The sequence below is a fragment of the Lotus japonicus genome, chromosome 2, assembly GCF_012489685.1.
Source record: "Lotus japonicus ecotype B-129 chromosome 2, LjGifu_v1.2".
Lineage (NCBI taxonomy): Eukaryota > Viridiplantae > Streptophyta > Magnoliopsida > Fabales > Fabaceae > Lotus > Lotus japonicus.
This window is the reverse complement of record NC_080042.1, coordinates 62,025,889-62,039,966: the sequence shown is the minus strand read 5'-3', so window position 1 is coordinate 62,039,966 and position 14,078 is coordinate 62,025,889. Positions and strand designations below refer to the sequence as shown.

The 14,078-nt window shown below is 37.6% G+C and overlaps 2 protein-coding genes across 2 annotated transcripts; one reads left to right on the top strand and one right to left on the bottom strand.

Annotated features, from left to right (window-relative positions):
• Positions 1-1,905: 1,905 nt before the first annotated feature.
• On the top strand, positions 1,906-5,246 carry LOC130738718 (receptor-like protein 7). The gene has a single exon (XM_057590844.1). It carries the CDS (start codon positions 1,931-1,933, stop codon positions 5,051-5,053), a length of 3,123 nt encoding a protein of 1,040 aa, XP_057446827.1. The 5' UTR covers positions 1,906-1,930; the 3' UTR covers positions 5,054-5,246.
• Positions 5,247-6,093: 847 nt separating this feature from the next.
• Positions 6,094-13,110, bottom strand: LOC130738719 (uncharacterized). The gene is made up of 3 exons (XM_057590845.1): positions 11,996-13,110; positions 10,794-11,462; positions 6,094-6,477 (listed from the first exon to the last, which is right to left on the bottom strand). The coding sequence occupies exons 2-3, from the start codon at positions 11,455-11,457 to the stop codon at positions 6,452-6,454; spliced, it is 690 nt and encodes a 229-aa protein (XP_057446828.1). The 5' UTR covers positions 11,458-11,462; positions 11,996-13,110; the 3' UTR covers positions 6,094-6,451.
• Positions 13,111-14,078: the final 968 nt, after the last annotated feature.

Genomic DNA, 14,078 nt, shown 5'->3' with positions numbered 1-14,078 from the left:
GGAGAGTGAGGAAAATTGCTAAAGAAGGAGTTTGAAATGAGATTTGCATCCTGGAAAGAGACGAAGGAGAGAAGAAAAATGAAGCCAGAACCCAGAATCTCGCCCTTCTCCTTCCTCTCCCTCCCTCTTGGATCAATTTGGGTTCGCATGATTTGGGTTTCTCAGGATCTGGGTTAGCGACCCATCTTCCTCTTCATCTCTTTTTGACGGAACCACCTCAGCCGCGTGTCGGTGCGTGCATAAGAGTCTGGGTTTGGCGTTTGCTGGGTTTAAGTTTGAAATCTGAATTTTTTGGTTTTGAGGTTTAGAGGAACCAAGGGAGGAGAAGGTGATGTGGTGCAGTGGGGTAGAGGGGGATTTGGTGGTGGTGGTGGGGCTTCAATGGTGTTGGGTTTCTGTAATAGTGTGGCTGGTTTCGGTATGATTGGTCGTGATCTTGACGAAGAGGTGATCGTGTTGGCTCGGCATGAGGCTAATCTTGTTTATTTTTAACAGGATATTGGTATATTGTTTGATGGGGCTTTGTGGGACAGGTCCCACAATTTCTGTGTAAATTCTACTCTCCATTGTATATAATTGTACCATTTTGAAGTGCAGAATATCTTGAACTGAACTTAGTGCTTTTGGCAATTGGAATGAACTGAATTAGATTTATGTTGTTTCCCATTTGAATTGTATACTTCCTTTTTAGCACTCAATTGTGTGATTGATCTTCTTGGTTTTGTCATTTATGTAAATGCTTCTTATCATGCTTCTTTTCATTTGCAAGAGATATACTTCGAAGAATTCAGAGAAAGTGGAATTTGAAATTTTAGAAGAATTTGGTGGACATATCATAGTACCTAACAATTCGGCGGTGGTGGTGTTGTGTGAGAGAGAGGATTTGGTGGTGGTGCTTTAATGGAGTTGGGTTTCTGATTTTGAAGGTTGGGTTGGGAGGACAAAGATGAAGGTTGAGGGAGGAGAAGGAAGAAGATGAAGGCTGGGTTGTTTGATTTTGTTTTAAGTTAATTAAAGTGGCAGGGACCAATTCGACCACCATTTTTGCCTATCGGCGGTTGACACGTGTCCTGGGAATTTCATTTTTTTGGAGGAAAATATAGAATTTCCACATCAGCTCTCTTAGATGGAAAAAAAATTCCAAGTCACTGTTTCCTTTAACGACCGTCTCAGTTTTTAATGTCAGGGACTAATGTGAATGACTTTTACCACATTCAGGGACCGCGCGAGACATTTTAGAAGTTTAGGGACTAACTTGAAGGCGGCTGACACTTTCAGGGACCAACTTGGCTATTTACCCGTTAATATTCATTTTCTTTTAATTTGTTCAAAATCATTTTCATTATTTATTTTGCTTATTCTATATTCCCAAATAAAATTTTCGTGTTCTTATTTCATAAAACTAGAAACATTGGTCGCTTTCAGTTTCATGACTTTACTACAGTAATATGTAAAAAACAAATTTATCTTAATTCGATCCTGTGTTAAGTAATTTTTTTTTTTTGGTGTTTATCCTGTGTTAACTGTTAAGTATTAAGTCTTCTTGATATTAATGTTGAAAAAAATTGAAAAGTTATTACCAACAGGTAGTTCAAATGGTATATCATTGATTCTTCTTAAACAAGGTCTTGAGTTCGAGTCTTGTTGATAGAAAAACTCTGAGAAGAGCTACCCCACAATGATGTGGATTTTTCTGGCCCGAACAAGTCGGAGGACACCTGTCTCAAAAAAAATTGAAATATTAAAATATCACTACAATTAAAGAACTTAACAATGCAATCACAACGAAACTTCAACGTTGGTGACCGGTGTGTGGGGACGAAGGTGACCAATGACCATTGACCGAAGGCTTTTCTATAGGAGCTGAGAGAGTATTTAAATTCCAAAAGAACTTGTACTGGTAAGCCATAAGTCATAGCCATCTTCTTCAATGAAAATGAAGCCAGTCTCATTCTCATTAGTTTTGGTGATGCCATTATATTGGCTTTGCCTTTGTAACCACATATTCGTTGCTTCTGGCTTTTGTCTGGATGATCAGAAGTCTTTACTACTCCAATTTAAGAACAACCTCTCATTCACGTCAGAAAGTAGCAACAAGCTGAAGTTGTGGGCTCCAAGTGATGATTGTTGTTCATGGATGGGGGTAACATGTGACAAGGAGGGACATGTTACTGGTCTTGATCTCAGTGCAGAAGTGATCTCGGGTACGTTAGACAACTCAAGCAGTCTTTTCAGTCTCCAGCATCTCATGAATCTAAATTTGGCTGACAATTACTTCAACTTTCTCATTCCATCTGGATTCAACAAGTTGAAGAAATTAACTTACCTGAATTTGTCAGAAGCTGGCTATACGAGAGAGATTCCAACAGAGATTTCTCAACTGACAAGGTTGGTTACTCTTGATTTATCTTCTTTTTCTTCCTTTGCTGAATCGAATTACCAAAATCTACAAAAGCTTGTCCAAAACCTCACCAGCATACGACAACTGTATTTGGATGGTATGAAGATTAATGCCAGTGGACAGGAATGGTGTAACCTTTTGTTGCCGCTGCGTGACCTCCAAGAACTAAGCATGGCAGAGTGCAATCTCTTGGGACCCCTTGATTCTTCCTTGGCAAAACTGCAGAATCTATCAGTCATTATTCTTGATGGCAACAATTTTTCATCCCTGGTGCCAGAGACATTTGCCAATTTTAAAAATCTGACTACCCTCAATCTTGGAGCTTGCAACTTGATTGGGAGATTTCCCCTCAAAATATTCCAGATTGCAACATTATCATTTATTGACATATCATATAATATTAATCTCCATGGTTTTTTTCCATACATTCCCCTGAATGGATCTCTCCAGACCATAATAGTGAGTAACACAAGCTTCTTTGGAACACTTCCACACTCTATTGGTAACGTGAGATACTTATCTGAATTGGATCTTTCTCGTTGTCAATTTAATGGAACACTTCCCAACTCACTGTCAAATCTCACTGAATTAACTTACCTAGATTTGTCAGGTAACCAATTTACAGGTCCATTGCCATCATTTGGTATGGCAAAAAAACTTTCCTACATAGACATGTCTCTAAATGGCTTAAGCGGTGCAATTCCATCTTCTCACTTTGAAGCACTGCACAATCTTGTTCGCATTGACTTGAGTCAAAATTCTATCACTGGGAGCATTCCATCATCTCTTTTTACGCTCCCATTTCTAGATATCATTCGTCTTTACGATAACCAGTTTAGTCAGTTTGATGAATTCATAAATGTGTCTTCCTCTACATTGAGCCTCCTTGATTTAAGTAACAATAATATATCAGGACCTTTTCCTGAGTTTATCTTCCAGCTCACTGCACTATCTAACCTTTACCTTACCTATAACAAGTTCTATGGGCCACTGCAGCTACTTAAGTTTTGGGAGCTCAGAAATTTAACTGAACTCTACATTTCAGAAAACAACTTTTCAGTCAATGTGGATATGAAAAATGTTGATCCCTCACCTTTACCCGGACTTCAAGTTCTACATTTGTCATCTTGCAACTTGAAAGCCTTTCCTAATGTCTTGAGAAACCAATCCAATTTACTATATCTAAACCTTTCAAACAACCAGATTCAAGGAATAGTGCCCAATTGGATTTGGAAACTAACAAAGCTTTACAGCCTTGACATCTCAAGCAATTTGCTGACTGAATTGGAAGGAACTGTGCAAAACGTTTCTTCCATGATAGGGCTTGAGGTCCTTGACCTTCATAACAACCAACTACAGGGGCCAATACCTATTTTGTCTGAACAAGCTCTCTATTTGGATTATTCAAGGAACATATTTAGCTCTGTTATCCCTGATGCCCTCTGCAGTGCTAAATACCTTGAAGTGCTTGATCTTTCAATTAATAACATGTCTGGAACAATTCCCTCATGTTTAATGATGGTGACTGATAATGTTTATGGGCTTCAGGTATTAAATCTGAGGGACAACAGCCTCACAGGCCATATCCCAGATATGCTTCCTTCTTGTCCTTTAACCACTCTGAACCTCCATGGAAACAACTTGCATGGGCCTATCCCAAAGTCCCTTGCCTACTGCTCCACATTAGAGGTACTGGACCTTGGAAAAAATCAGATTACCGGTGGCTTCCCATGCTTTTTAAAGAGCATACCAACACTTCGTGTCTTGGTTTTGCGAAACAACAAATTTCAAGGTTCCTTAGATTGTGGCCAAACCAATTATGAGGCTTGGAAAATGCTTCAAATTGTGGACATTGCTTTTAATAACTTTAGTGGCAAACTAAAGGGAAAATATTTCACAAACTGGGAAACAATGAGGCATGATGAAGATCAACCTGTATTAGACTTTATTTACACACTTACAAGAAACCGTCAATACTATCGGAATAGTGTAACACTTATCAACAAAGGTCGAGAGATGGAGTTTGTTAAAATTCTGATACTCTTCACATCTATTGATTTCTCATCTAACCATTTTGAAGGAACAATACCAGAGGAGCTAATGGATTTCCAATCACTCATTGTTCTCAACCTTTCAAACAATGCTCTCTCTGGTGAGATCCCATCATCCATAGGGAATCTGAAACAGCTGGAGTCCTTGGATCTCTCACGCAACTCATTGCATGGAGAAATTCCAGCGCAACTTGCAAGTTTGACATTCCTTTCTTATCTGAACCTCTCCTTCAATCATCTGGTGGGGATAATCCCAACAGGTTCCCAGATTCAGTTATTTGAAGCATCTTCCTTTGAAGGCAATGATGATCTACATGGACCTCCATTGGAACCTGCTAATAACCCACCTGTCCCACCATTGCCGCCACAACCCGCATGTAGAAGGCTAGCATGTACAGTTGATTGGAATTTTTTAAGTGCAGAGTTGGGATTTTCTTGTGGCATTGGAATTGTCATCTTGTCCCTCTTGTTTTGGAAGAAATGGAGGATATGGTATTGGAAACTAGTGGACCGAGTTCTTTGCTGGATCTTCCCTCAGCTGTATCTTGATTATGTAATCAGGGGAGGACAAAGGTACACTGTTTTAAGGTGGTGGGGTTAGTGATCAGGGAGTGTGCTAATAAGTTGTTATGTGATCTTAAATCTTTCCTACTTAATTTCCTAGTTCTGTTGTTGTTTGGGTGTATTTCAAAATAGGTGTTTGCTATGGTACCTTAACCCAAATCAAGGTATGGTACCCAAAATGAGATAATTCAATAATAAAGAAGTATGTACAAGTTATTATTTTGATGTTATTTTATCGTAGTGATGCAACTTTTCATTCTTAGAGACATGCGATTTGTTGGTTGTGTTTTTTTAGGCTTTGTTCATCCGTCAATCATAGTCATTTTGCGCGCATCTCAATCATCATCGTTTATCTTTACAAGTAAACTATTTTTCATTAAAAAATAAATTTCATGAGATAAAATTAATTGAATAGTAAAATGAAATGAGAAAATGTAAAATTTACCTAAACAAATATAATAATCATCTAGTAAATTACTCAATGCGGGTACCATACCCAAAATATTTTATGGGTACCACATAATTTACCTTCAAAATATATTTAAACTCGGTAAAGTTGTGAACTTACTTAGTTCTGTATGCTTTGTTTGTACTATGTCATTGAAATAAATCAGTGCATTGTTTGATAATTAATGTATCAATGAGGAAACTTAAAAGTAATTTTGAAATTGAGAAAAAAGCAATAAATGCAAGGACAAATATGAAAAAAAATATTAATTTTTGCATAGTTAGCTTATATTTAGTGATGCCACATAGTTCTCAATGTTAGTTTATAATTAGGGACTGAGGGAGTATTAATTAATGTTCGATGTCATGTTAATGTTGTATGCTGGTCTAGTGGATAGGCAAGGCAAGAGGCATGATTCGAACACCCGACCTCCTATCATTGGCGTGCTTGACGCGTTGCTAATTGAACTACATCATCAATCATTATTATTTGGGAACATTAATAATATATAACGATTTCTGACAGAAGTTTCTCTCAGAGATATTTATCTTCACCAAGGGATGTTAATATCTCTCTGTAAAGAGACACTTGGCAAGAAAAAACAGACATACATATGTAAGAAATTGGGATCATCAAAACCAGTTTCTCTCTCATTTACATTATTCTAAATCATCATCCACTTCAGTAATGCATGAGTGAAGTGTGAGAATCATTTTTCTGTAAACTATTATCAAAGATAGGTTTGGTGTGTTAGTGCAAATCACATCAAGGTATTCAAAGTATCATGAAGGGAATTCGCCGGTTTTCTCAATTGCATCCAATATACATTAATTGGTGGGGGCGAATTGAACCTAAAAGTTAGTGTGCATACACACTTTGAATCTTCAAGGGCTTCCGTCATCAACATCCTCATCAGTCCAAGTGTTACAACATCTCCCCAACAGATTATTTCCCAAGAGATCCCTTGGATAGTAGATGAAGCTGTTACTAGGTTTTGATCACGTTACAGAGTGCTTCATAGAAAGAAAATGTTTCAGATGTTGTGTATAGATGATTCATGAATGATATCAAGGTGTGTATGTATAAGCTTGCATACCAACTATTTGATAAAGTGTCTAGATGAGTATATGTGCAAAGATATTATTATCAACCAAACAAATTTTAACTTAAAAGTTACATTTAAGATGTTAAAATATGAAAATCTCCAACCAGCTTTAGCTTTATTTTTAAAGATCTTATTTTTAACTTCAACTTATAAGTAATTTTTAAGCTTTAAAAAAACTGGGTCAAACGCTACCTTAGTTAAAAAACATGTTTTTGGGGGCTTTTTTACTTAGTTAAAAAAAAAAATTAGAGGACTAAAGTCCTTGCTTGGGTGGCTTTAGTCTTGGGCCGGCCCTGCCTGAAAGTGCTCGATCCTTAGGAGACGCACATTTAGGAAAACCTGTAGCCTTTTACCACACTCAGGACGAATATGATTATTACTTTAGAAGAGGATGTCCATGTTTAAACCCAGAAAAACAAACATCAAAAACTAAAGTCTTATTTCATTAAGTGATGTTGTCTATATGGATTTTAATATACCATCAAAATCGATTAGAAAATAGATTTTGAGAGATTTTTTTTTTGTTACATCATGGAAATGAGAGATATATTTTAAAAGAAGTAAAATAATAATATTTTTTAAAATTTATAAACAATTTACACAGATCAGATAATTAAGATATATAACTCATTATGGATAATTATATCTTCGCACCTCACTTTTGAGGTGTGGAGAGGTGGAAGAAGAGAGAGATAGGAAGAAAGGAGAGAGAAAGTAAAGATGTGATATGTGATTTGATTGATAAAAAAGAGAGAAATAAATAGAATGGAGGTGGAAAAGAAGTGGAGAGGTGTGTATATATCATAACTCTATAATTATTTCAGATCAAACGATACAGTCGTGTGCCTTCCTTTTGTAAAAAAATAAGGCATAATTGCACTTTTGGTCCCCCACGATTACAAAAGCCATGATTCTGGTCCCCAACAAAATTTTATTGCATGGAAGGTCCCCCACGTTATGCTCCGTTAGCAACTTTAGTCCGGAGCGTCAATTCCGTTAGTTTTCTAACGTTTCTCTCTCCTAGTGGCCACTAACTCATGACATGGAAAATTTAAAACGCATAAATCTATTATCTTCATCTTCTCCCCATGATCTTCATCTTCTTCTTCATTGCATACAACCAAAAACCCAGGAAAAGAATAAAAATAAAAAACACCCACACTCACACAAGAAGAAAAGTTATGTAAAGAAATTTAAAAACCCAGATCTTCAAAACCCCAAAGCTGAAGCTCGTCATCGAAATTGAAGCTCTATCTCCATCAAAGTTCCTTCCTTTTCTGTTGTGGGTTTTATTTTCTTTGGGTTTCTGAGTCTGTGTAGAGGTTTTTGAGTGTGAGTTTCGTGAGAGTTTGGGTTCTAGGTTTTTGGATTTGGGGTTTTTGGGTTTGAGGTGTGAGTTCTTTAATGGTGGATAAAGAAGTGGAAAAATCAGAGGCTGGAGGAAGTGACTCATAGACATCTGGAACACCTTTTGTTTCATTTGTAATGGTTCTTCTGGGCAACCATGTGGCTGTTCTTTGGGAAACTTGATGGCGCAGTGGAGGAAATGAATAAAGCCATTAATCAGAGAAATGTCAATAGTTGGAAAGGAGGACCAAAGGTCTCGTAAAGAAGGAGTAAAGGTCTGATTAAATTTAATTAATTTATGAGTTAGATTGTTTAATTTATGGGTTAAGAATTGCAATGATGAAGAAGAGAGAAAAATTCTGGGTTTTTAAATTTTAAGGGTTGAAGATGAAAGAAGATGATGATGAACATGTTTGAAGAAGATGAAGATCTGGGTTTTTAAATTTATTTTCATTTACATAACTTTTCTTCTTGGCCGAGTGTGGGTGTGTTTCTTATTTTTATTTTTATTTTTTTCCTGGGTTTTTTGTTGTATGCAATGAAGAAGAATATGAAGATCATATGGAAAAGATGAAGATAACAGATTTATGGGTTTTAGATTTTCCATGTCATGAGTTAGTGGCCACTAGGAGAGAGAAACATTAGAAAACTAACGGAATGGACGCTCCGGACTAAAGTTGCTAACGGAGCATAACGTGGGGGACCTTCCATGCAATAAAATTTTGTTGGGGACCAGAATCATGACTTTTGTAATTGTGGGGAACTAAAAGTGCAATAAAGCCAAAAAAAAAAAAAATAATAACGACACAGCGTGTTAATACTAAATACCTTTCTTATATCTATCTAGTCTTACTAAAAACAGTTCTTCAAAGTCCTAAACGAAAATATTCTTAAACAAAATTACTTAAATAATTCTTGATGATAACTTTTATTTTTAATATCGCCTAGTGACAATCTCATTGTGGTGGTTAGTCAAAAGAAATTTTCAAAAAGAAATTTAGTCAAAAGAAGTTACGTCTTATTAGTTGGTGAAGGGCATTTTATATATAAAAATGCAGCACTAACAGTGAAAGGACAAATAAGATAAAGGAGAAAAGAATCATCATTCTCATTGTGAAAATTTGTGTCGAACAAAATGCTACTGTGTCTGTAGGCCATAATCATCTTCTACAATGAAAATCAATCCAGTCCCATTACTTCTGGTGATACCATTATACTGGTTTTGCCACTATAATCGACTTTTTTAAGTTGGTAGTGTAAATTTGGAGTTTATTTACCAATCTGGTGCAACTTTTAAAATATTTACACAACTAATGTAAATCGCCACTAGCATCGGCGATATATATATATATATATTTTTTTTTTCATGTTTTAAAGAAATCGCCAATAGTCATGGCGATATATATATTTTTGGGTTAATGGTCAAATTGGTCCCTGTGTTTGTAGTGAGTTTTGATTTTAGTCCCTCACCGGAAAAAACTAGCCGATATCTCCCTGCAGTTGTAAGCATTTTGGTTCTAGTCTTCGCCGGAGGGTGGAGCTCCGGCGAGGTTGTCCAGTGGCATTTCAAAGCCTATGTGGCATGCCATGTGTAATTTTTAGTTAAAATTTTAATTCCATGTGTGATTTTAATTAAATTAAATTAAATTAAAATTATTAATTTAAAAATTCAAAAATTATTGAACACTAAATTATACATAGAAAAAAAAAATTAAACATATATTCACTGATTAATTATTATTCATCTTCATCATGACTTCATTTTCATCTTCATCATTTATTTCATCATCTTCATCATTTATGGGAGTTGGGTTTGGGGCCTCCCCTATGGGGCTGCGCGCCCCACCCTTTTTTTTTAAACCCAAAAGTGCCTACGGAAAGGTACTTTCCGTATTAAATTTAACTGAATACGGAAAGGTACTTTCCGTATTATATTTTGATGACTACGGAAAGGTATTTTCCGTATTTAACTCTGACAGGATTCCCCCTTTTTCCACCATTACTCCTCCCTCACCAACCTTCACCAACCCCTCACCAGCCCCCCTGAACCTCCTCAATGCCTCCAGACCACCCTCTCTCTCACCCTCTCCTACCTCACTTTCATTCCCAAGCTCTCCACCACCATCCACTCCTTCATTTCCCAAGCTCTCCACCACTACAACAAGTGTTGTAGTAGAGGTAAGTCTATGTGTTTATTTGTTGTTATTTTGTAGGATTAAGTAGTAGAAGTAGTTAGATTAAGTAGTTTAAGTAGTTAGATTAAGTAGTTTAAGTAGTTAGAAGGATGGGTTTTTGAATTCTGAGTCGTGATATAATACGGATTGTTATCTTCCGTATTGAATATGGAAAGGTACTTTCCGTATTCAGTATGGAAAGTAACAATCCGTATTCGGTATGGAAAGTATATTTCCGTATTGAGTATGGAATGTAACTTTCCGTATTCTCTTCCAGGGATGACAGATTCATTTTTCTTTGGTGAGTCACAATTGATTGAAGCTGGATTTCACAATGGTCAACTTGAAGAGGCCACTACAGAGGTGCCACCACCAGCATTTGTGCCCCCGTGTATAAGTATAGATGTCTCGCATTTATTTGCAACTGATCAGGTATTCTTTGAACATATTTTTGCATTGTTTTGAGAGTGTAATATATCAATTCTTATTATGTCTTGATCACCCTTGTAATCAATTCTTATTATTATAACAGATTTTCCCTACCCGTGATGATCTTATCAATTGGGTTCATGGAATTGCGATTGAAAATGGATATGTTACGTTGATCACAAAGTCAGATTATGGTGGGAATGAAAGCAGAAAAGCTTATGTCATGTTGGGGTGCGAGAAGCATGGTAAATATGTTCCTTATAGAGACCCTGACCTTGTTGCTGATGAAGACCCGTCTGCTCAATCAACTCTCGAACCCGCCTGTGACTGTCTGAATCACCATCACAAGCAAGGTTCCAAACCTTCCCCCCAGCTGTGGCCACCTTCAACTGTCGACGGTCCACATACCGCTCGTCTGTGCGTAGGAGTGCATGCCACGCCCAGGGAGCCTTGTGATCAGCATAATGGGTGAGGAGCGATAGCTCAACAGGCCCCCCCGGAAACGGCGGCAACCTCTGGATCAGGTCCTCCTCGCCACCCTGTGCCCCCTGCTCCCCCTGCTCTGGCGGCAGGACATCAGCATCAACAGTAGGTGGAGGAATACTATCCTCGTCAGATCCTCCCATGCCGGATGAGGCCTCGCCTGATGACTCCTCGCCGGAAGACTCCTCGCCTGAGGACTCCTCGCCTGAGGACTCAACCATGGGAGAGGGCGGAGAAACAACTGTAGGTATCTCAACCGTGGGAGACGGCGGATAATCAACCAGAGGAACCTCAATCATGGGAGACGGCGGAGAAACAACTGGAGCTGAAGCCTCCACCGCCTGAGAGGTTGCAGCATGATCGCCGCGCTGGCTAGAAGCATGTAACCGCCGGTGTCTATCCTCAGTAGCCCCGACATCCTCACTAGAAGCATGAGACCTCTTTCTGTTCTTCATTCTCACTATATATTCAGAGCAAACATTCACTATATATACCATTTCAGCCATAGACAGAAACATGATGCAAGCAAATGGAAAATTCCTAGAATTTTATAAGTACATAGATGATAATCGGATCTTCTGTGGATTATGCATGCTTGGATCAACTTTTATTTTCCTAATAATCAATTATGGCATCTAGAAACTACTCACAAATGCTTTGGAAACCTTCTATAATTGATTCTGAACCCAGAATCAATTATAAGTGTTGGGTTTGGTTCTGAGATGAATACAGAAAACGCGTTTTCCGTATTCAATACGGAAAACCATGTTCCATACTGAATACGGAAAACCATTTTCCATATTCAATACGGAAACCTGTGATCCGTATTTACCCAGAAACGCCATTAACGACAATGAGCTATCGGCCCTAAACCCAAACCACATTCAAGACATTTCAGCCAACAATACCTCTACACAAGCAACAATCGACTACCCTAGGGTTCAATGATTAACATAATTTCAAGTTAAATGGGGAAAATCCAAAAATCCTTACCTCTAGGTTTCAATTCTGAGAATGGGGTTGTGAAGAGCTTTGATGGAGATGATGGAACCTTTCAAGTACACGGTTCAAGCAAGGGGAGCGACAGAGATCGAAGGTTGAAGAGGGGAGAAGAGCTTGGCAAAATACGGAATGAAGTTTAAAATGGGTTTGAATAAACCCTTGCCGGTTTACATACTAATATAATACGGATATAAGACTTCCGTATTGAATACGGAAATGTTGCTTCCGTATTCTATTAAAGGGGGGCGTTCCAGTAATTTCCCCACTTTAAGTGGGGCGGGGAGCCCCATAGGGGCCCCAAACCCAACTCCCATCATTTATCCAAAGGTTCAAAAAAAAAATCATTCATCCAACCCCAACCTCTACCTCAAAAACCCATAAAACCACCCCACGCAACCCATGCCCAGAACTCCCTTCCTAGAACCTCATCTCCAAAACTCCATCGAACCCACCCCCACCATCACCCCCAACCACCAAAATCCCCAACCCAGAAACTCACCCTCACCTATTGAAAATCCATCGCAACCAACCCCACCCTCACCCCTAACCCCACCCAGAAATCCACCCCACCCAAATTCTGAGTCCAAAAACCCCATCCAGAACTAAAGAGAAGATGAAGGAGTAAAAATCAGAGGGGGGTGAACTGAAAGGACACACCATTCAGAATCCATTGTTGTTGATGTTGGTTGCAAGAGAAGAGAAAATAACAGAGTGTTGTTTAATTACTTAGCGGTGCAGGGGATTGGGTATTTTTAGAGGAAAGTGTGCAAAAATCAGAGGAGCGAAATTCAGAGGGTGGCCGTCGCACGATTTCCATTGCCGTCACAACCGTCACTCCTTCGTGGGCGGTGCGATGGCTGCAGATCTATCTCTCTACCAGATCTGGATGGTGGGAATTGCAAGGGGTGAGGTACGAATATAAAGATTTGGGATGGTTTTTAGGTTTTTGGGTTGGTTCTGAGATTTTTGGTGGCTGGGTGGGTGAAACGAAGATTTTTCACTAATCAGAAGAAGGTGAGAAGGTGAAACAAATTTTGATAGCTTTTAAAAGATAAGGATTTCTTTATAATAAAAGAAGAAAAGGATTCATCATCAGTTACGTACCAAGCAGTGAATAATATAATGTTTAGTTTTTTTTATTTTCTATGTACAATTTAGTGTTAAATAATTTTTTTGAATTTTTGAATTAATAATTATACTTTAATTAAATTAAACTACACGTGGAATTAAAGTTTTAGTTAAAAAGTACACGTGGCATGCCACATAGACTTTGACATGCCACTGGACAACCTCGCCGGAGCTCCGCCCTCCGGCGAGGACTAAAACCAAAATGCTTACAACTGCAGGGAGATATCGGCTAGTTTTTTCTGGGGAGGGACTAAAATCAAAACTCACTACAAACACAGGGACCAATTTAACCATTAACCCTATATTTTTCTAGTATCGCCGTCGTGATTGACGTTAACCAAATATTATATATTTGAAACTTTTTAGTGTCGCCACTAGGATTGGCCATGTCCTTTTTTTTTTATTTTAAACCATATACTGCTTATTGAATTGGCTTCCTTTTGTTTTGTTTTTTTCACTTTGACGTAGTTAATTATTTTAAAAACCTAAATATATATATATATATATAGTTAATGTTACTTGGAAGAATCTGTGTATATATAGAGGTTTAGTACTCAATAACTTAAAAAATAAATATATTAAATATATGCAGGTAAGAAAAAATAAATGCATGCATGCAATCGTGATGCCATTGTGTTTAGTATTAAATAAAAAAAAAGTCGCCAATGTTGTTAGCGTTATTGCTTAAGACAAAAAAAATTGTTTATAAAAAATTAAAATTGCCAATCCTATAAGCATTATAAGGGTTAAAATAAAAAAAAAGGACATCGCCAATCCTAATGGCGAGACTAAAAGTTCAAAATCGCCAATTATAATGGCGACACTTAAAAGAAAAAATATATAATATTTGGTTAACGCTAATCTCAACGGCGATACTAGAAAAATACATATATCGCCACGGCTGTTGGCGATTTCTTTAAAACATGAAGAAAAAAAATATATATAT

Excerpts from the sequence above, each read along its gene's own strand:
- LOC130738718 (XM_057590844.1), top strand. The coding sequence starts at position 1,931 with ATGAAAATGAAGCCAGTCTCATTCTCATTAGTTTTGGTGATGCCATTA.
- LOC130738719 (XM_057590845.1), bottom strand. The coding sequence starts at position 11,457 with ATGAAGAACAGAAAGAGGTCTCATGCTTCTAGTGAGGATGTCGGGGCT. Across the intron at positions 6,478-10,793 it reads GGGTCTTCATCAGCAACAAG|CACTCTGTAACGTGATCAAA; the intron begins GTCAGGGTCTCT and ends CTTTCTATGAAG.